This window comes from Vulpes vulpes, chromosome 6 (genome assembly GCF_048418805.1).
Source record: "Vulpes vulpes isolate BD-2025 chromosome 6, VulVul3, whole genome shotgun sequence".
NCBI lineage: Eukaryota > Metazoa > Chordata > Mammalia > Carnivora > Canidae > Vulpes > Vulpes vulpes.
The window spans coordinates 132,161,109-132,183,791 of NC_132785.1; the positions used below are offsets into that span (position 1 = coordinate 132,161,109).

The window sequence follows — 22,683 nt, forward strand, 5'->3', positions numbered from 1 at the left end:
CCATGTATTTATGTACCTTCTATAGTTTTTACTGTGGTTCACTTCTAGTTTGATCACATTATGGTCTGAAAATATCAATGGAATGAATTTAGCTTTTCTGTACCACTTGAGACTGGATGTGTGACTACCTATGTGATCAAATCTGAAGAATTTTAAGAATTTTCCATGTGCCCTGGAGAAGAATGTGTATTCTCCTATTTTACGAGGAAATACTGTGTATGTATCTTTGAAGTCCATTTGGTCCAGTGTGTTGTTCTAAGCCCTTGTTTCCTTGTTGAGATTATGCTTGGATTCTGCTTCCCTGATGTCCATGGGATTAAGTTCCCACTATTATTGTGTTATTATCAATCTGTGTCTTTAATTTTATTGTTACGTGGATTATATCCTGGCCTACATCACCTTTAGGCACACACATATATAGAATAGTTATATCTGCTTTGGATTGAACATTTAGTGATATAGTATGCTTCTTCATCCTTTTTTTTTTTCTCTCTCTTTGTTTCTTTTTTTTCACTTCAACTCTTATTACAGTTTGGTTCATAGTCTAGTTCTTCTGATATAAGTGTTGCTACTCAAAGTTTCTTTTGATGCCCATTGACATAATAAGTGGTTCTTTACACGCTCAATTGCATTTGGATCTTTCTTTGTGTCGAAAATGATTTTCTTCTTTTTTAAAAAAGATTTTAGGGATCCCTGGGTGGCGCAGCGGTTTGGCGCCTACCTTTGGCCCAGGGCGCGATCCTGGAGACCTGGGATCGAATCCCACGTCGGGCTCCCGGTGCATGGAGCCTGCTTCTCCCTCTGCCTGTGTCTCTGCCTCTCTCTCTCTCTCTCTGTGACTATCATAAATTTAAAAAAAAATAAAAAAGATTTTATTTATTTATTCATGAGAGACACAGAGAGAGAGAGAGAGGCAGAGACACAGGCAGAGGTAGAAGCAGGCTCCATGTAGGGAGCCCGATGTGGGACTTGATTCTGTGACTTCAGGATCATGCCCTGGGCCAAAGACAGGCGCTAAACCGCTGAGCCACCCAGGGATCCCTAAATTGATTTTCTTCTATATTTGTGCAAATATACCTTCTTTCTCCCTCTCTCTTTATTCTCCTCAGGAACCCCAATCATTCTAATTTTGATTCATTTTTTGGTCTCACTGATTTTTAAAATTCTCCTCACATGGTCCATTTACTCTCTTTTCTTCCTTGTCATCATCACCTTGTCTTCTATGTTCCTTACTCTCTTCTGTTATATTTACCCTTGTTGTTAGAGCTTCCGATTCAACCTGCATCTAACTTAGAGCATTTTAAATTTTGGCCTGATTATTTTGCATTTCCACCCTAAGGAGTGTCTATAATTTTGTGTGCTTTTTCAAACCCAGCTAGAAAACATAAATCTTGTCCTGGATTCCAGCTCTGATATCTTATTATATAAATATTGATGAGATATGTTGCAGGGTGTATTATGTCTAGTTCCTTTTTTGGTTGTGAACACTCTGTGACCCATTAATTGCATGATTTTGTATATATATAGTGACTATATATATATATATATATATATATATATATATATATACACGAAGGGGCAACTGCACCCCCATGTTTATATTAGCAATGTTCCAAAGGTCAAACTGTGGAAAAAGCCAGAATATTTATGGACAGAAGAGTGGATAAAGAAGATAAATAAATACATACAAGGCAACAAACATATATAAATCAAGGTCCAACAAACTAACATCCTATGAATCCAACCCCAAACCACTGAGGTATCTTCTCACAGTTGTTTCCCTGGTGATGAAAGAACCACAGGAAAGAAAATGAGAAGGACCATGTGCTGGTGAGGATGTGGAGAATAGGCTATGGGAAACTCTGGATGGAAGGAACCACGTGGTGTAGGTACTATGGCAACCATCACGGTGCACACCACATACTACACAGAGCTCCACATCTGTTCCCGGACACATTCCCTCATTTCCATCTGAGTGCGAGGAAGGTCTAGACCTCAGTTTGTGGGAAGAAGCAGTAGCAGGAGATGGCTGGAATCAGTGGAGGTGTCCTAACGTAGTCCTGCTGGTGGAAAGTGTCCTCTCTTGTGCTTAATTCATGTGTCTGTACCCTCCTGTATAACATGTCTACACAAGGCTCTGCCTGTTGTATAGATGGATGTCATTGTTTTTTTTTCTATTGAGTTTGAGGGTTCTTATGATATTCAGGTGAAAGTACTTTGTTGGTTATGAAATTTGTGCAAGTTTTTCCTTGGTCCATATTTTGTATTTCATTACCTTTTTTTTTAATTTTTATTTATTTATTTATTTATTTATTTTATTTTTTTTTAATGATAGTCACAGAGAGAGAGAGAGAGAGAGAGAGAGAGAGAGAGAGGCAGAGAAACAGGCAGAGGGAGAAGCAGGCTCCATGCGCCGGGAGCCCGATGTGGGACTCGATCCCGGGTCTCCAGGATCGCGCCCTGGGCCAAAGGCAGGCGCCAAACCGCTGCGCCACCCAGGGATCCCTTTTTTTATTTATTTATGATAGTCACACACACACAGAGAGAGAGAGAGAGGCAGAGACACAGGCAGAGGTAGAAGGAGGTTCCATGCACCGGGAGCCTGACGTGGGATTTGATCCCGGGTCTTCAGGATTGCTCCCTGGGCCAAAGGCAGGCGGCAAACCGCTGCGCCACCCAGGGTTAATACTTGGGTAGAAAAATGTAGTTGATTTTCACAAAGTGTATTCTTAATATTTGGTGTTATGCATATTAAAATTTTATCTATAACATTCCAATTTAATGATTAATGATTGCCTATGAATAGTTTATCCATTGACAATATATTTAAAAGTCTTGTTTTTTTTCCTGGTCTCCTCAATGTTGACCTGTTCCCTAATTGGTCTCTAGTAACTCAGTATTTTTATGTGATATGAATATAGACTCTTGCAATTGATTTTCATGGTGTTGTTTTCATAAACTGTAGCAATTCTGTTCTCATGCTCAAACGTGGACTTGTGATTGAATGACAGATGCTCTGCTGTATTATCTCATCAGGCTGGTTGTTCTTCAGGTTGAATAGATGTGCTTCTGCTGTGAAACATAATCCTTTATCTTTCCAGGTGTTGGACTTTCTATACATTTTGCTGCTGTTCAGAGACAGGCTGTGGTACTTAGCGCTCTCCCACCAGACGTGGCATTGACTCCAGTGCCTTCCCCTGGTGGGTAAAGGACCCATGTGACACCCACACTGACATGCGCAGTGAGAACCCAGAGAAGGAGCATGTGAGTGTAAGGGTCTGCCTGGGTTTCCCCAGCCCAGAAACAGACTCCTGCAGGGGCGCCAGGGACATATCTCCTGTGGAGAGGGACACCACAGGATAGGGAGAGGACTTGCCTTCCCTGAGAAAGCTTACAACATGAGCACTCAGAGGAAATGGTAGTCAGCAACAGGGGTGAGGAGCACAGGATGCCCAGGCGGGGATGCAAGAGTCACTGCCCTAAACCCAGTGCATGGATTTTCAACCAAAGTGAGATTTTGGGGATATTTCCATTCTCATAAATGTCGTGATTCACATGTGGGTCAGACACAGGGCCCTGCCACATGGAGACTGAGTCTGTAGGGGAGGAACCGTGAGCACTTAGATCTGTGACCTCATGTCCTTGGTCTCAAAGGGACACTCCATTCTTCAGGACTGGAGCCACCAAGACACATAATCTTCTCCTCAACTTGATCCAGGAACCCTCACCCTGGGTCTTCTCTACTAGAGGATTTGGTATAGAGGTATAGACTGGGGGCATTCCTCCTGCCTGCAGAGGTGGTGGTGTCAGCCTGCAGAGATTAGGAATGTATCCTCAGGACCTTGTGCTAGCGTCACTGTGATTAAGAGAGAGAGGGATGACATTGTTCAATAAGATGGGGTCAATGGACAAATCATTTTCATAGACTGTGGAAGCAAGGACATGTTCTTGAGATATGTGCACAGTGTGTAATTTCTCTTAGCGATAGTCCATGAATACATTGATGTGCACAGTTGGGCTTGAGACACAGGATACCACACTTGATGCCCTTCCCTCTCCATGAGCCCAAAACTGCATAGGGATGCTGGGCAGCTGGTGTGGGGTGAACCATGTGAAGCACTGGCTGGCAGCATGATCACCTCTATCATCAACTCCCCCTGAACTGGATATGGTCCCATTTCATGTCAGGTTCTGGATAATTCCTCCATGGAGATCATCCTCAACACTATGTAAAAATAGATGCAAATAATTGACGTTTCGAGATCAGTACCATGATAGACACTGCATGGTGGCCAAACTAAGCACCAGGATTTGTGAAAATTGGGGATTATATCGTCAATAAAATATTGTTATTTCCAGTGTTGTAGTGTGGCTTTGAGTTTATTTTATTCATATGCAATGAATCCCTGCTCATGCAGCAGAGCCCTGCAAAGTGTTTAAGAAGTTGTAGAGGTAGGACCCCACCCAGGTGGGGCTGACAGGGAGAGAGGATAACTTGTAACATGGCCATGGGTCTCCCTTAATTTTCAGACCAGAGAGCATGCTGGTAAACACACATGTACTCACACTGACACGGATCCTGAAAGGGATAGAGGTCCCCAAGGGAAGAGCGACAGACCCAGTGTAGATTCCGGAACTAGAGAGAACTCCAGGCCTCAGAACCTAATTGTTTCCAAGTTGTTCTTAGAAATATATGTCCAACTCCTATATCCTCTCCATGTGATCCCTGCACTGGGAGGGTCTACAGCTGGTGCTCCTTGTGAGGTCCACCAGGCATTTTGGAATCAGAATTATTTTTAGAATCATGCATCCTCAGGTTTAGAGGAGACATTCCCAGGGTGATCATACACTGAGCCCTGCCCACATGTGTTTGAGATGATGAGATGTGGGAATTTGGGTGGAGGATAGTTAGACAGATTTGGACTGGAGATTTTGCATTTCTAGGCTGAAGGTTCGAGGGCTGTAGGGATGTGATAAATGTATTAGCACGTGGGCTGGATGTGGAGCTTGGATTCTCAGGGTGGACTGTGGTGTCCTGATCATGGATGGAAACTGTGAATGTTCTATTACATGGTAAAAGGGCCATTTCTGAGTCTCATTAATTTAGACATCCTAAGATTAATATAATTTCCTGATGGTGGAACCCCTGGGCAAGAGCATAGCCCACCATATATTCCGTCCTGTCACTGTGATGTACTCCTGAAACATGTAACAGTGTGTGTGAAGTGCACATAAGTGACAGAAAATAAAATAATACTCTTTATGGAGCATCTTGGTGGCTCCTCAAGTAATGTCAGTGCTCTTATTAGAGGTAATAGAGGAGGTGAGTTCCCAAAAAGGAAGTAATGTGACTACTGGTTCTCAATGATCTTTCCTCTGTGAAGGTGGAAGAAGAATCATAACATGAAAATGCAAGTACAGCTGCTCTGGAAACAGGGAGGAACGGTCTGAACACCCAGGAATCTGCAAGGGTGTTGCCCTGCAAGCATGGACTCTAGTTGATGGAGCTGACTTCAGGTAGACCTCCAGATGGTAGGGAAATAAAAGTCTGTAGACACGAGCCCTTTGTGTGGTCATGGAAAGAATATAGGTTGGGTATTCAGTGTCACATTCCAGGTCACACAATAATGCCCAGGTTTGTGGTGACCACCATCACTGTCCCAGGGGCAGGACCACACACTAGCTGGGTGGTGTGAAAAGGAACCTCTGCAGGAACACAGCACTGAAGGGGGGCAGCAAAAATGATGTGGTGACCTAGACTGAGCCTGAACCTGGCACACCTGTCAGCCCAGGACTTGTGACCATGAATTCATGAGTATCCTATGAGAAAGGGATGGTTGTGGTGCTCACATGGAGACTAGGACAGATAAATTTATCCATGGAGCTCACATCCTTTCTTTACCCCAAGAACATTGTCACATTTCAAAAAAAAGGGGGGGGGGAGATATCCCATGCTTGATAAGACAGATCTATAGTCCCAGACTCTGCAGCCTGACACTTCCCAAGTCTTCTTAGATGATGCCTCAAGGAGCATTCCCTCCTTCTAACCATATAGAGATTGCAAATATCCCCCACCACAAAAAGTAATAAATGTTTTTTTTCTTGATGCAAAGTGTTAAACCTTTACCATTCCTTCAGTGTAGCTGTTGCTTCAAACCATAATAGAGAGAATGGTGTGCACATGACAGCATTATCTCTGTCCTAAACCCCTGACACATTGGTGTGATGAGGTCAGGAGAATCCTTGTCCCTGTCACCTCCTCAGCCCTCCACCACAGTTCTCCTCTCAACAGGGTTTTTGACACTCCCAGGCTGTGGGTTCTCACAATGTGTCCTGCACAATAATACACTCCTTAATCCCCATCTGACAGGTCAACCATACCCCAATTATCTCCCAGGTTGTAACCACCAACTTGTAATCTGTAATGAAGGAGCTATTACTTGCTGTATGTATCAATGTTTTATTTTCTCCTTTGCTCATTTTTTTTCTTTCTTAAATTCAACATATGACTGAAATCCTGCAGTGTTCTTCTTACTCTGACTTACTTCACTTAACATACTTGCTACCTCAATCCCCGTAGTTGCAAATGGATTAGATTTCATTCATGTATGGATTGTTTCCATAGTTTGGCTAATGTACATAATGCTGCTGTAACATAAATGCACATCCCTCTGAATTAGTACTTTTTTTTGTATATTCTTTTATCGGAGTTCAATTTGCCAACATATAGCATAACACCCAGTGCTCATCCCGTCAAGTATCCACCTCAGTGCTTCTATATTCGTTTTTATAATAGTGAGTATGTCAATGGTCCTGTTTTCCTTTGAATATTCTTTCATTTTTTAAAAAAGATTTTATTTATTTATTCATGGGAGACACACACAAACAGAGAGAGTCAGAGACCTTGGCAGAGGGAGAAGCAGGCTAAATGCAGGAAGCCTGATGTGAGACTCGATCCCTGGATTCTGGGATTATGCCCTGAGCCAAAGGCAGACGCTCAACCACTAAGCCACCCAGATGTCTCAGGATTATTTTACTTTCACTGATTTTATTTATTTATTCATGGGAGATGCAAAGAGACAGTGACATAGAGGGAGAAGCACACTCCTCCCAGGAGCCCAGTATGAGACCCAATCCCCAGATTGGGAACATGACCTGAGCTGAAGGCATGCGCTCAATGGCTGAGACACCTGGGCAGCCCAGTACTTTTGTATTCTTAGAGTAAATGCCCAGTAGTGCAGTTGCTGGATCATAGGGTAGGTCTACTATTACCTATTTGATGTTGCACCATATGGTTTCCCAGACCGGCTGCACCCTAGCCCATCCATATATCCTGACCAGAGAATTCTGCAGGGCCTCAGTTCTAGTGGAGGTGGTATCAGGGTTTATTTAACAAGCAGGACAGAGTACATCCAGTTAAAACTCACCACATGCTGGCCAGGAACCACACACTGCCCACTGCAGGCAAAAAGGGCCTGTGTAGATGCCTTGCCTGAAAGAAATAGCAGCCAAAACAGGACAACACAGTGCATGCAGCGCACACCACAGACACTCTCTGAAGACCCAGAACCAGTACGGTATGTGATCTCTTTGTCATAAAGCTGTTATTCTGGAGCAGGAGCTAGAACTAGCTTTTGTACACACAGAGGAAGATAGAGACTTAGAGAATAAACCAAGGTTAAGGAATTCAATTCCAGTTTGCTGCTCTGATCCACCTCAAATTTGAGTTTCTTGGGTCAGTCCCCTTGACCCTGCAAAATGAGACAGGACTTCTGCTCTGCCTACAGATCCAGCAACTTCTGTTCCTGAAAGGATCATGTGCATCTGGGGGACTGCTGGCTGCCCACACCATCCAAAGTGCATCTACCTCAATGGCATGAAGACAGAGTTGTGATAACAATATTCCCACATTCTTGTCCTTGCGAAGGATGCCCGACCTCCTGCCCAAAGCCTGTGTCACATGTTGAGAGGTCCTTTCCTCTCTATGTCACTCATTAGTGAGATTATGTGCATGACCCACATATGTCACCATTACTTACTGCAAAAGAATACAATTATTGTACAACATACACTCAAACACAAAATGAATCCACAGGACTGAGGTAAGAGTTCGGAGGGAAATAAACCTGGCGATTTTGACATAAAATTCCAGAATCCCCATTTTATCTTCAGCATATAAAGCATAAGGAATTCCCCACATGGTCTTTGCTATAACAGCATTGGGAGGGAGGAGTTAAGGTGCTGGATCAGGGTCCCTGAGCTTGTCTCGTTCCTGGAACATGATAGGTAGTTATCGAATCATTCTGATCACCCATGAAATCAGTCAGAGTTCTGAGAGAACAAAAACTGCAACTCCGCAGGTGGAAAATCAACCTCCTTTTGAACATAGGAGGTGTGGATGTTGTCATGGGGAGATATAGCTGTGGTGATTAAACCAGGGAGGGAGGCTGATCCAGAATATTCTGTATAGTGTTATGAGCAGCAGACAGGAAAATCTGACCTTTTAGATGTCTGCTTCCATGGGGATGTGCCTGGGTTAAAGCTACTCAGGTGGTAAAGAGGCAGGAATCCCAGGACACTAATGCGTCTAAAGAACCCAAGGATTGTAGGTGGAATGTGTGGCACCAACATGATGCAGAGCTACTAAGCACAGGAGCATGGAAGGCGGCTGAGGACAGTGAGTCTGGGTATGGGTTTCCTGCTATTTTGTCATAACCTCACTGTTTCACTGGGACCAGGTTGTAAAGGACAAAAAAGAGATGCGACCCTGTTTTAATGTGTCTGGGTGGTGTCACTACACTCCCAGACTGGGTGGATTAAACTACAGACACTCATTATCACAGTTCTGGAGTCTGGGAAGTCTAAGGTCCAGATGCAGGCATATGTGGTGCCTGGAAGCACCCACGTCCTGGCCTGTCCTTTCCTGTCATTTTGCATGGGGCCTGGGTCAGGGAGATTTCCCAGTTCTGATGTATAAGGAACCTGATCACATCAAGGGCTGCACCTCCTGAACTAAGTGCTCCTCTAAGGCTACACCTCCTCCTCCCATCACAAGAGCGTTAGGTTCCAACATGGGGATGGCAGAGGTCACATACAATGAGCTGATATCCGCACCTGAAGATTCCATGAGTTATTCCTTGCAGGTGGAAGGTCCTCCTCCACTTTTGTTCTCTCCAGTTTTCATAATAGTTTAGTTGAATTTGTCATCACAGAATATCATTGAGTGGTACCTGCTAAATTCTGTGATCACCAGTCCTCCCTCTTCTCCTCCTGCCCCACTCATGAGAAATCCCGCAGGAACCATTGAATTTCCTCCTTTGATGCAGGTGGGACACTGACTCCACACAAGCCCCTCCTGGAGCAGGACCTCTTCCCCACCACTGACCCAAAACACACACCCTGAGCCAGTGTCCTTCCCAAATCCAAGCACTTATGACTTGCTGAGAGGCCTGACCTGCTCTCAACAGACCCGATGATGAAGGTGATAAAGGTTTGCACTCTTCTGTCTGTGTCTGTGTGTGTGTGTGGGGGGGGGCCTTCACTACACATCCTCACAACTCACTTCTTGGGGTCTCTTGTTTTCCCAGGTTGAAGCTAATATTGTTTTTGTCAGTGTGATTCAAGACTGAGATCACAACTGCAGTCCGTCTTCTCTCCTTTTGATTTTTGACCCCCTTGTAGTGTCATGACCAGCATGTAGTTTTAGCGGTTTCTAAAAACCTTGCACACTGAGCTGAGTGGTTATTTCATGTACCATGTATGCAGCTTGGATTCTTAAAAAGGAGAAGTTGCAGTACAAGGAGAAATGGGTAATAAACTGATATTTAGGGAAAGTTTAAGCAAATATGTCCTTGTGCATATAAGAAGAGCTGTTGACTAAATCCAACAAAGTTTCCAAATCAGAAACTGCCATTTGTGGACATTACTATATTTCTCTTTCTATGACAACAAAGATTGTAAGTTAGAGACTGAATAGGTAAAAATATCCTGTACCTAGAGAGGCTCTCTCAGGGAAACTACACCTTGGAGAGGAAACCCAGGCCCTGACAGTAAACCTGCCCAGAACCTCCATCTGCACCTGCTCCTGGAACTTCAAGACAGAAGTGGTGAGGAGTGTGCACCCCCTGGTGGTCCTGATCCCCTTCTACAGGGAGGTTTGTGTCTGGGCTCACAATGAAGTGCCCTCACTGTGTCCCTCGCACAGTAATACACGGCCGTGTCCTCGGCTCTCAGGCTGTTCATCTGCAGATACAGCGTGTTCTTGGCATTGTCTCTGGAGATGGTGAATCGGCCCTTCACAGCGTTTGCGTACCATGTGCTACTTCCACTACTGCTAATTTCTGCGACCCACTGCATCCCCTTCCCTGGAGCCTGGCGGACCCAGCTCATGTAGTAGCTACTGAAGGTGAATCCAGAGGCCACACAGGAGAGTCTCTGGGACCCCCCAGGCTTCACCAGGTCTCCCCCAGACTCCAACAGCTGCACCTCACCCTGGACACCTGCAGACACAAGACATCCTGGTCAGGAAATTGTCCCACATCCCCTGTTTCTCTCACTCACCTCCACTCACAAACTCAAGGTCTCTGTTCTCCATAAATTACCTTTTAAAATAGCGACAAGGAAAACCATGCCGAGCACAGACTCCATGATGATCTCTGAGTTCTGTCCTGATCCCTGAATGGCCTCACCTGGGGATCCTGGGGATGTGGCTCTACTCCCTGCTGCAAGGTCGGGGTTGGACTGGTTTAATCAGCAAAGAGAAGACTCTATTTGCATGTCCTTTGACTATATAACCAGCTCCAGACTTACATTAGAGTCTTTAAAAGTCAGCACATGTGTTGCACCACAATTCTATAGCAATTTGTGTAGATGGCATTATGACTATATGAAGATCTAATGTATAAACAGAGTTATCTTTGCGTTTGGGGTGCATTTTCATTTTTTAAAATATTATTTATTTATTTATTTATTTATTTATTTATTTATTTATTTATGAGAGAGAGAGAGAGAGAGAGAGAGAGAGAGAGAGGCAGAGACACAGGCAGAGGGAGAAGCAGGCTCCATGCACCGGGAGCCCAATGTGGGATTCGATCCTGGGTCTCCAGGATTGGACCCTGGGCCAAAGGCAGGCGCTAAACCGCTGCGCCACGCAGGGATCCCGTTGGGTGCATTTTCAAAAGGGTTTCACCAACATAGGTCATTTTCCATAGAATATTTTATCCCCTTAGTAAATTTTAATACTAAATATTTATTTTTGATAACAGTGTAAAGCAGATTATTTTGTTCATTTTGTATAGGTAATTTGTTGTTAGTTTGGATAAACTACCTATTTGCTGATTTTATATCCTGACTTTTCCTGAGCTCATCAGTTATTTCTTCCAGTTTTTTGATTAATAAATTTATTTTTTTGTGTGTGTTCAATTTGCCAACATACAGAATAACATCCAGTGCTCATCCCATCAAGTGTACACCTCAGTGCCCGTCAGCCATTCAGCCCCAACCCCCGACCTCATCCACTTCCACCACCCCTAGTTCGTTTCCCAGAGTTAGGAGTCTTCGTGTTCTATCTCCCTTTCTGATTTTCCTACCCATTTCTTCTCTCTTCCCTCCTATTCCCTTTCACTATTATTTATATTCCCCAAATGAATGAGACCATATGATATTTGTCGTTCTCTGATTGACTCATTTCACTCAGCATAATACCCAGCATAATACCCACTCAGCATAATACCACATTCCATCCACGTTGAAGCAATTGGTGGCTATTTGTCATTTCTAATGGCTGAGTAATATTCCATTGTATACATAAACCACATCTTCTTTATCCATTCATCTTTCGATGGACACCGAGGCTCCTTCCACAGTTTGGCTACTGTGGACATTGCTGCTAAAAACATCAGGGTGCAGGTGTCCTGGCATTTCATTGCATCTGTATCTTTGGGGTAAATCCCCAAAGTGCAATTGCTGGGTTGTAGGGCAGGTCTATTTTTAACTCTTTGAGGAACCTCCACACAGTTTTCCAGAGTGGCTGCACCAGTTCACATTCCCACAAACAGTTTAAGAGGGTTCCCTTTTCTCCCCATCCTCTCCAACATTTGTTGTCTCCTGCCTTGTTAATTTTCCCCATTCTCACTGGTGTGAGGTGGGATCTCATTGTGCTTTTGATTTGTATTTCCCTGATGGCAAGGGATGCAGAGCATTTTCTCATATGCGGGTTGGCCATGTCTATGTCTTCCTCTGTTGGATTTCTGTTCATGTCTTTTGCCCATTTCATGATTGGATTGTTTGTTTCTTTGCTGTTGAGTTTAAGAACTTCTTTATAGATCTTGAAACCTAGCCTTTTATCTGATACGTCATTTGCAAATATCTTCTCCCATTCTGTAGGTTGTCTTTTAGTTCTGTTGACTGCATCCTTTGCTGTGCAAAAGCTTCTTATCTTGATAAAGTCCCAATAGTTCATGTTTGCTTTTGTTTCTTTTGCCTTCGTGGATGTATCTTGCAAGAAGTTACTGTGGCCGAGTTCAAAAAGGGTGTTGCCTGCTTTCACCTCTAGGATTTTGATGGAATCTGGTCTCACAATTATTTTTTTAAATTTATGATAGTCACACAGAGGGAGAGAGAGAGGCAGAGACATAGGCAGAGAGAGAAGCAGACTCCATGCACTGGGAGCCCGACGTGAGATTCGATCCTGGGTCTCCAGGATCGCGCCCTTGGCCAAAGGCAGGGGCTAAATCGCTGTGCTACCCAGAGATCCCTTGTCTCACATTTAGATCTTTCATCCATTTTGAGTTTATCTTTGTGTATGATGAAAGAGAGTGGTCTAGTTTCATTCTTCTGCATGTCGATGTCCAATTTTCCCAGCACTTTTTATTGAAGAGGCTGTCTTTCTTCCAATGGATAGTCTTTCCTCCTATATTGAATATTAGTTGACCATAAAGTTGTGGGTCCAATTCTGGGTTCTGTATTCTGTTCCACTGATCTATGTGTCTGTTTTTGTGCCAGTAGGACACTGTCTTGATGACAGCAGCTTTGTAGTACAATCTGACATCTAGCATTGTGATGCCCCTAGCTATGGTGTTCTTTTTTAAAATTCCCCTGGCTATTTGGGTCTTTTCTGTTTTTTTAATAATAAATTTAGTTTTTATTAGTGTTCAATTTACCAACATACAGAATAACACCCAGTGCTCGTCCCGTCAAGTTCCCCCCGCAGTGCCCGTCATCCATTCACTCCCACCCCCCGCCCTCCTCCCCTTCCATCACCCCTAGTTTGTTTCTCAGAGTCAGGAGTCTTTATGTTCTGTCTCTCTTTCTGATATTTCCCACACATTTCTTCTCCCTTCCCTTATATTCCCCTTCACTATTATTTATATTCCCCAAATGAATGAGAACATACACTGTTTGTCCTTCTCCGATTGACTTACTTCGCTCAGCATAATACCCCCCAGTTCTCTTTATCTTTGGAATTTGCAAAGCTTAACTATTAAATGTCAAGCTTTTGAATGGTTTTTATTGATTTTAGGGGGGATCTCTCTATTTCCTGAATCTGAATTCCTGTGTCCCTTCCCAGATTAGTAAAGTTTTCAGCTATGATTTTTTCAAATACATATTCTGGCCCTTTGTCCCTTTCTGCACCATCGGGAACTCCAATTAACGTAGGTTTTTCTTCCTCAGGCTTTCATTTATTTCCCTTAATCTATCCTCATGGTCTTTTAATTGTTTGTCTCTTTTTCCCTCAGTTTCCCTCTTTGCCATCAACTTGTCTTTTATGTCACTCACTCTTTTACCACCTTGTTAACCCTCATCATTAGGACTTCTAGTTTGGATTGCATCTCATTCAATTGATTTTTAATTTCTGCCTGATTAGATCTAAATTCTGCAGTCATGAAGTCTCTTGAGTCCTTTATCCTTTTTTTCTAGAGCCACCAGTAGCTTTATAATAGTGTTTCTGAATTGGCTTTCTGACATTGAATTGTAATCCAGATTTTGTAACTCTGTGGGAGGGAGGACTGTTTCTGATTCTTTCTTTTGAGGTGAGGTTTTCCTTCTAGTCATTTTGCTCAGTGTAGAGTGGCCAAAAAGAAGTTGCATTGGGAAAAGGAGAAAAAGAGAGGAGAGAAAGAAGGAAAGAAAAGAGAAAAAGAAAAAAGAAAAAAGGAAGATAAAAAGAAAAAAGAGAAGAAAAAGAAAGAAAGGGGAAAAAGTTTGGGGAAACAAACAAATCAAAAAGCAAAAAAATAAAAAAAAACACGGGGGAGTATCTTCTGATTCTGTATACTTTAAATCCCTTGACTTCCCCTGGAACTTGTCCGTCTAGCTGGTCTTCTGGAGAGGGGCCTGTTGTGCTGATTTTCAGGTGTTAGCACTTGGGGGAGCTGCTCTGCCCCCTGCCTGGTGCAGGGCTCAGTGGGGGTTGTTTACCCCTTGAGGCCCCAGGAGGAACAACCGCAGTGGTGGGGTCAGGTCTGGAGCCCTGGATTCAGCCCCCACAGTAATTCCAGGGCTCTCCATCTGCAGAGGCCTGGATGCTCCGGGGGTGTGACCGCTTATCTGCTCAGCTTGGGGCAGGAGCGTCCTCGCTGTCCTGGGCCCTCCTGTCCTCTGCCTGTCATGGGGGGGAAGCTGGATCCTGGGCTGTGTCACAGGCACCCTGTGCTCCCGGGCCTGTGCTGTTGGATTCGCGCTCTGGCCGGGAAGCCCCCTCTGCCGAGCCACCGCCTGAGCCCCTCCAAGCTGTGCCCGGGTCCAGCTGTGCGCACTGCAGTCCTTTAGGGAGCTCAGCGCACTCTCCTCGGTGTGCAGTTGCTCTCTTAGTGTCCCAGGGAGCCCGAGGGCATCCCCGCCCTCCTGGGGTCCTGCTCTATTTTCCTGCGAGTCCCTTTCTGCCCGGGAAGGTTGGTGCAGCTCCTGCTTCTCTGGGAGGGAGCTTTCCTGTCCTGCGGACACTCGCCCCGGCCTCATCCTGGCTCCTCGCAGGGCCCCTCCCCTTCGGAGGCCTTTTGTTTCTTTAATTCTTTCCCCCCCCTGTCTTCCTACCTTAATAGAAGCATGAACTCTTCTCACTGTAGCATTCTAGCTGTTCCCTCTTTAAATCTCAGACCAAATTCATAGACTTTCAGGATGATTTGCAGCTTATCTAGGTAATTTGGTGGGGAAAGGTGATTTGGGGACACTACTCTTCCATCATCTTGCCCCTCCTCCCATTTAATTGATTTTCAATTTCGATCTGATTAGTTTTAAATTCTGCAGTCATGAAATCTGTTGAATCCTTTACAGTTTTTTATAGAGCCACCAGTAGCTCTCTAATTGTGCTTCTGAATTGGTTTTCTGACATTGAACTGTAATCCAAATTTTGTGACTCTGTGGGAGACAGTATTGAGTATTGTTTCTGTTTCTTTTGTGGTGAGTTTTTCCTTCTAGTCATTTGCTCAGTGCAGAAACAAGTTGTACTGGATAGTAGCATGAACTCTTCTCACTGTAGCATTCCAGCTATTCTCTCTTTAAATATCAGGTGAATTCGTAGGTTTTCAGTATGATTTGAAAGTTATCTGGGTAATTTGGTGGGGACAGGTGAGCTGGGGACCCTACTCTTCTGCCATCTTGTCCCGCCTCCAAGTGCATGATATTTGAATGCCTAAGCCCTAAATTGGGGCATGCACAGTGCCTCTCCATCACCAAATGGAAGAAGTGATGGGTTCTGAAGAGATCCTGAGGACACAGAATGTCACTTCTAAGTACTTCCAAATATTCATGGACTGCAGTCCTGCTCCACTACCTTCTCTCTCCACCCTGCCCATTTTCTCAGGGCGAGATTCCTATAATTATTTGAAAGAAAAAGCATAAGCCTCCTTCACAGATTGTTCTTCAGATAATCAAGCACTACTTTACATTGGAACTCAGTAGAGTATCATGGTATCCATATCCCTGAAGCAGCTGGCTTTATAAACGAGTGTAATTTCCTTGCAAAGAAAGAATTAAAGCACTAACTAGGTAGCAATAATGCTAAAGAGGAGACCAAGGAGAGACCCTTCAGGATTAAGGTGTTGGTCATTTGGCCAGGTAATGAGCTCTGAGGAGCTGAAGGGTTGCTGAAATCAAAGAGTATATGTAGTTGGTAGATGAGGAAGGAAGGTCAATTAACAGTTTTTATTCTTTTCTGTTACAGAAATGAGGATTGTAGCTGTCATACATATTCCCTCCTTCTATTACTTCAAACCATCTTTGCTGTCAAACAAATGTGAAAAGAAGGATTTAACATGGCAGACATGTAGGGGTGATGAGCTTGTCTCCTCCCTGCACACATCTGGGCTTTTATCAAATCATTCTGAGCTCCCACAAAATCAATTGTAGGACTGAGAGAAGAAAACCTGCTTGTCTGCAAGTAGAGAATCGTCCTTTTGGAATGTAAGATGTGTGGGGTGTTTTGTTGGGAAGGTATACCTATGGGGATGGGGTTGTGAAGAGACTTTCTCAAGCTATCACAAAATATTATAAGCAGCAGAGAGGGGCAGGGCAAGATGGCACAGCAGTAGGGTCCCCAAGTCACCTGTCCCCACCAACTTACCTAAATAACTTTCAAATCATCTTGAAAACCTATGAATTCTACCTGAGATTTAAAGTTAGAATACCTGGCACACTACAGAGAGAAGAGTTTGTGCTTCTAACAAGGTAGGAAGGTGGAAAAAAATAAAAGAGTCAAGTGGGGGAGGGACCCTTATGAAGATCCTGGATAAGGCCAGGCGGTTAAATCCTCCAGGACAGGAAAGCCCAGCCCAGGAGAACCAGGAACTTTAAAAATCTGCACTGGATTCTTCCCAGGAAGAAAGGTGCTAAGCAGGGAAATCAAGCAGAACTGCAGGAGGGGCAGTGTAGCCTCCAGTCTCCTGGAGTCACTAACAGAGGCAGTGCACCCTGGGGAGAGTGCGCCACAACTGTGGAGCCACAATCCACATAGGGCTGGAGCGCAGGCCAAGTAGGGTCTCTGGACAAGCTCTGGCAGGGACTCTGGATGGAGGGGTCTGCACCTGGCTGCCTTTGGGAGCCACACCCTGGGTGCTGGATTCCAGCAGTATAGGCCCCTGATCCCAGGGGGCTGAGGACCACAGCCCTGGATCCTGCACTTTCCCTAGGACTCTCAGAGGCAGGGAAGGCACAGGACAATGAGGACTCTCCTGCACCAGGTGCCCCCAAACTGTGCAGATCAGTGCCTCCTCAGCCCCAGGAGCATCCAGGCCAGTGTGAACTAGGAGACTGTGGTACTTACTGCAGGAGCTGACTCCAGAGCTAGAGAGCTGGCTGCCACCAGTGTTGTTTTCCTCCTTGTGTCACCTGTCCCTGGGATGGACCAGGGCTGCCATAGAATAGGGGACTCACAGGATAAACAACTTTCACTGAGCCCTGCACCTGGCAGGGGGTGGGGCAGCTAACTCAGGTGCACACACTTGAGACACAGCACAACAGGTCTGTCCCCCGGAAGACCAGCTGGAAGGACAGCGGAAGAGCAAATTCTTATAGGCAGCACTGGAAAGCTCCAAGGAAGTCTAACGTTTACAGTATAGAGGAACAGTGGATACCCCTCCTTTTTTTCTCTTCTTTTTCCCAGTAAAACTTGTTTTTATATCAGAGTGTACATTTCCAATTTTTTAACTTTTTCCACCTTAACTGCAATATTTTAACACCCCTTCATTTTTAAGATTCTTCCGTTTTGACTTTCATATTTCTGCAATTACAGGTCCGAGATATATTTTCCAATGCTAGATTCCCTTTAACATACTTGACTTAACTTTGGGAGATATACAAGATATGTGTGTGTGTATGTGTGTGTGTGTGTGTGTGTGTGTGTGTGTGTGTTTTATCTGCCTCATTTTGTTTTAAAATGGCCAAAGATAATGCCTTCTAAAACAGGCCCAATATGCACCCAGAACCAAGTGGTATACCATGCTGGAGCATTTTGTGAGATTCCTCATTTCCATTCTACCCCCCTCTATTATCTTATTTATGTTTTGGCGGTCAGTGTTGGGGTCTTATACAAGTATTTCTCATTTACATAAATTTGGGACTGAGCATCTACTAATATACAGAAATTAATAAACACAGAAACAAGGGGATCATCCTATAGAACCCCTCAGATTGACTACATTCTCCCTCCACTACAACTTCTTCACCACCACCATCTCCCAGTTCCCCTCCCCCTTTTTATTATTCTCCCTTTTTTTCTACTCTTCTTTAGGATTCCTGGAATTTTATTTTTTACCACTTTGTTTTAAAATTTATTTTTCACTTTCGTGGTCCTTTTGTTTAATTTCATTCTGAACTTTCTTTTCAATTTCTGGTCTCTGACCTCGTCAGAATAATCTAGGGTGAAATTTACTTAGGTCGTGGCTGATATACTTGACTCACCCCACTCATAAAGCCACTCTGCACTAAGGAAAATGACTAGAAGGAAGAACTCACTACAAAAGAAAGAATCAGAAACATTACTCTCTATGTTCTGTCTCCCTTCCTGACGGGCACTGAGGTGGACACTTGACGGGATGAGCACTGGGTGTTTTTCTGTATGTTGGTAAATTGAACACCAATAAAAATTAATTAAAAAAAATATATATATAAAAAAAAAGAAACATTACTCTCTGCCACAGAGTTACAGAATTTGGATTACAATGCAATGTTAGAAAGCCAACTCAGAAACACAATTAGAAAGCTACTGGAGACTCTAGAAAAAAGCATAAAAGATTGAAGAGACTTCATGACTGCAGAATTTAGAACTAATCAGGCCAAAATTAAAAATCAATTAAATGACATACAATCCAAACTGGAGGTCCTAACAATGAGGATTACTGAGTTAGAAGAACAAGTGAGTGACATAGAAGACAAGTTAATGGCAAGGAAGGTAGCTGAGGAAAAAAGAGAAAAACAATTAAAAGACCATGAGAAAAGGTTAAGGGAAGTAAATGACGGCCTCATAAAGAAAAATCTATGTTTAATTGGGGTTCCAGAGGGTGCTGAGAGGGAGAGAGGACGAGAAAGCATATTTGAACAAATCATAGCTGAAAAATTCCCTAATTTGGGGAGGGAAACAATCATTCATATCCAGGAGATATAGAGGTCGCCCCTAAAATCAATAAAAACCATTCAACACCTCACCATTTAATAGTGAAACTTGGAAGTTGCAAAGATAAAGAGAAAATCCTTAAAGCAACAAGAGATGAGAGATCCCTAACTTATATGGGGAGAAATATTAGATTAGCAGCAGACCTCTCCACAGTGACCTGGCAGGTCAGAAAGGGCCGGCAGGATATATTCAGGGTCCTAAATGAGAAGAACATGCAGCCAAGAATACTTTATCCAGCAAGGCTCTCATTCAGAATAGGAGAGATAAAGAGTTTCCAAGATAGGCAGAAACTGAAAGAATATGTGACCACCAAACTAGCTCTGCAAGAAATGTTAAGAGGGACCCTGTAAAAGAAAGAGGAAGTACAAGGAAAGAATCCACAAAACAGGGACTGAATAGATAATATGTTGACACTAAATTCATATCTTTCAATGGTAACTGTGAACGTGAATGAGCTTAATGATCCCATCAGAAAGCGGAGGGTTTCAGACTGGATAAAAAAAGCAAGACCCATCTATTTGCTGTATACAAAAGACTCATTTTAGACAGGACACCTACGGCCTGAAAATAAAAGATTGGAGAACGATTTACCATTCAAATGGTCCTCAAAAGAAAGCAGGGGTAGCCATCCTCATATCAGATAAATTAAAGTTTATCCCACAGACTGTAGTAAGAGATGACGAGGGACACTATATCATACTTAAAGGATCTATCCAACAGGAGGATCTAACAATCATGAATATTTATGCCCCTTATGTGGGCGCCTGCAAGTATATCAATTAATAACCAAAGTTAAGACATGCTTAAATAATAATACACATATACTGGGAAACTTCAACACAGTGCTTTCTGTAATTGACAGATATTCTAAGCACAACATCTCTAAAGAACAAGAGCTTTAAATGATACACTCAACCAGATGGATTTCACAGATATTTTCAGAACTTTACATCCAAATGCAACTGAATACACATTCTTCTCGAGTGCACATGGAACTTCTTCTAGAATAGACCACATAATGGTTCATAAATCAGGTCTTAAGTGATACCAAAAGATTGGTATTGTCCCCTGCATATTTTCAGAACACAATGCTTTGGAACTTCAACTCAAGCACAAGAATAAATTTGGAAGAAACTCAAACATATGAAGATTAAAGAGCATCCTGCTAAAAGATGAAAGTGTCAAAAAGGAAATTAGAGAAGAATTAAAAAGATTCATGGAAACTAATGAGAACGAAGATACAACATTTCAAAATCTTTGGGATATAGCTTCTAGCTCCCTTGATTTTCTACTGTTCTGGATTCATTTTCTTTGATTTCTGCTCTAAAACTTATTATTTCTGTCCCTGCTTGGTTTAGGTTTTATTTGCTGATCTTTCTCCAGTTCTTCTTTTTAAAAAGTACTTATTTATTTATTCATGAGAGACACAGAGAGAGGGGGCCTGATGTGTGACTTGATCCTTGGACTCCAGAACCATACCCAGGGCTGAAGGCAGGTGGTTGACCACTGATCCCCCCAGGAGTCCCTTTCTCCAATTTTTTTAGGTTTAAGGTTAGCTTGTGTATTTGAGATATTTTTCTAGTTTTTTAAAAAAAGATTTCTTTTATTTATTCATGAGAGAGAGAGACAAAGAGAGACAGACAGACAGACAGACAGACAGAGAGGCAGACAGAGAAGCAGGCCTCATTCATGGAGCATGACATGAGACTTGATCCCACGTCTCCAGGATCAGGCCCTGGGCTAAAGGCATCATAAACTGCTGAGCCACCAGAGCTGTCCCAATTTTTGGTTTCAAATCTAATTTATCTGATATGAAGATATCTACCCCAGCTCTCTATTTATGTCCATTTGCATGATAAATCTTTATCTACCCCCTCATTCTGAATCTGAATGTGTCTTTGAGTCTAAGATGAGTCTCCTGTAGAACCAAATGAATGGGTATTACTTTTTATCCCACCTGATATCCTATGACTTTTGACTGGATCATTTATAAAATTCATGCTCAGAGTAACTATTGAAAGGTATGAATTTACTGCTATTGTATTACCTTTAAAACCCCCGTTCCAAAAATAAAATAAAATAAAATAAAGTAAAATAAAATAAAATAAAATAAAATAAAATAAAATAAAATCCCCGTTCCAGCAGAATTATTGTGTACCTTTGGGATCCCTATTAGCTTACTGAATCCCTCTTCATATTTATTGGAAGGTGGGCTTGGTGGTCACAGAAACTTTTAGTGTCTTTCTGTCCTGAAAGCACTTTATCTCTCCTTCAATTAGGAATTACAGCCTAGCTAGACAAATGGATTCATGGATTTCACATTTTCTCCCCTGAATTTATCATTCCAGCCTTTCTGACCTACCAGGTCTCTATGTTTAGCCCTGCTGTTTGTCTAATATTTCTCTCTCTGTGTATGTGAGGAATCTCTTTTCTTGAGCTGATTCTATGATTTTCTCCTTATTTCTGAAAATTGCATATTCCCTATTATAAGTAGTTGTGTTGACCTATTTTATTGATTTTTGGAGGGCTCCTTTGTATTTTTCACATATGACCACCTGTTTCCTTCCACAGATTATGGACATTCTCAGTTGTGATTTGTTCAAACATTCCTTCTGGTCCTCTGTCTCTCTTGGTTTGCTCAGAATACCCAATATATCAGATGGTATTTTTTCAAACTATTGGTTATGTCTCCGAGTATCTGTTTGTGGCTCTCACTTGTTTTAATGCCTTTATCTCACCTTCCTTCCTTTCCATCACCTTCTCTTATATGTCATTTACTGTCTATTCTTCCTCATTTACATTGGCTGTTACAGCATTCAGTTTAGACTGCATCTTACAGCACATTGAATTTCAGCCTGATGAAATTTGATTCCTACACTAAGAAACTCTCATGTATTTTATGTTTTTTTCAAGCACAAATAGTAATTCATAATTATAATTGTGTACTTCATCTCATATTTTATTTATAACTGTATATATTAGATCTGTGATAGAGAAGACTTTCTCTGGTTCTTGCATATGTTGTGGATTCCTCTTTCTAATCATTTTGTCCAGTGCTTAATGGCTATATGAGGGAGCAGATTGAAAAATATCTACAACAACCTAAGCAATATACAAAGTATTCTTCCAGCTTGTCTCCTGTGGGAAGGGCATGCTACACAGGCTCTCAGGTGTCTGTGCTTGGGTGGAATTGCCCCACCCAACGTCAGGGGGCGTGGTTCAGTGTCAGGCATTTGCTGTGTGAAGCTTTTGTTCCTTGAAGGATTTCCTTGCCTCCTTAGAGGAAGAAAATAAAAATGGCTGTGCTGCAATCTCCAGCCCTGCAGATAAGGCATCACAGTGTGTGCCAAACTCTACAGACTCCTATGGGGCCTGCCCACTCAGGTCCTTCTGCGTTCATATGGAATGAGGTTCATTTGTGCACAATGTAGGGCCCTGGCAAGGAGAGCTTTCACCTAGTCATTCATGCACCTGCTCCCCACATCCTGGAGGAAGCATAGGGTGGCCTCTTTTCCCTCTGTTGTAGGGCCCTGGCATGGAGAGTACTCATCCAGTCTAGTGTACCACTTCTCTGC

General features: G+C 43.0%; 2 gene segments (V, D, J or C); both read right to left on the minus strand.

Annotated features, from left to right (window-relative positions):
* LOC140599256 (immunoglobulin heavy variable 3-74-like) overlaps positions 1-22,683 on the minus strand; it is a 571,793-nt gene that overhangs the window by 37,232 nt on the left and 511,878 nt on the right.
* On the minus strand, positions 8,987-10,717 carry LOC140599452 (immunoglobulin heavy variable 3-23-like). The segment is given in 3 exon segments: positions 8,987-9,114; positions 10,173-10,499; positions 10,602-10,717. Coding segments are annotated over 3 exon segments (501 nt in total).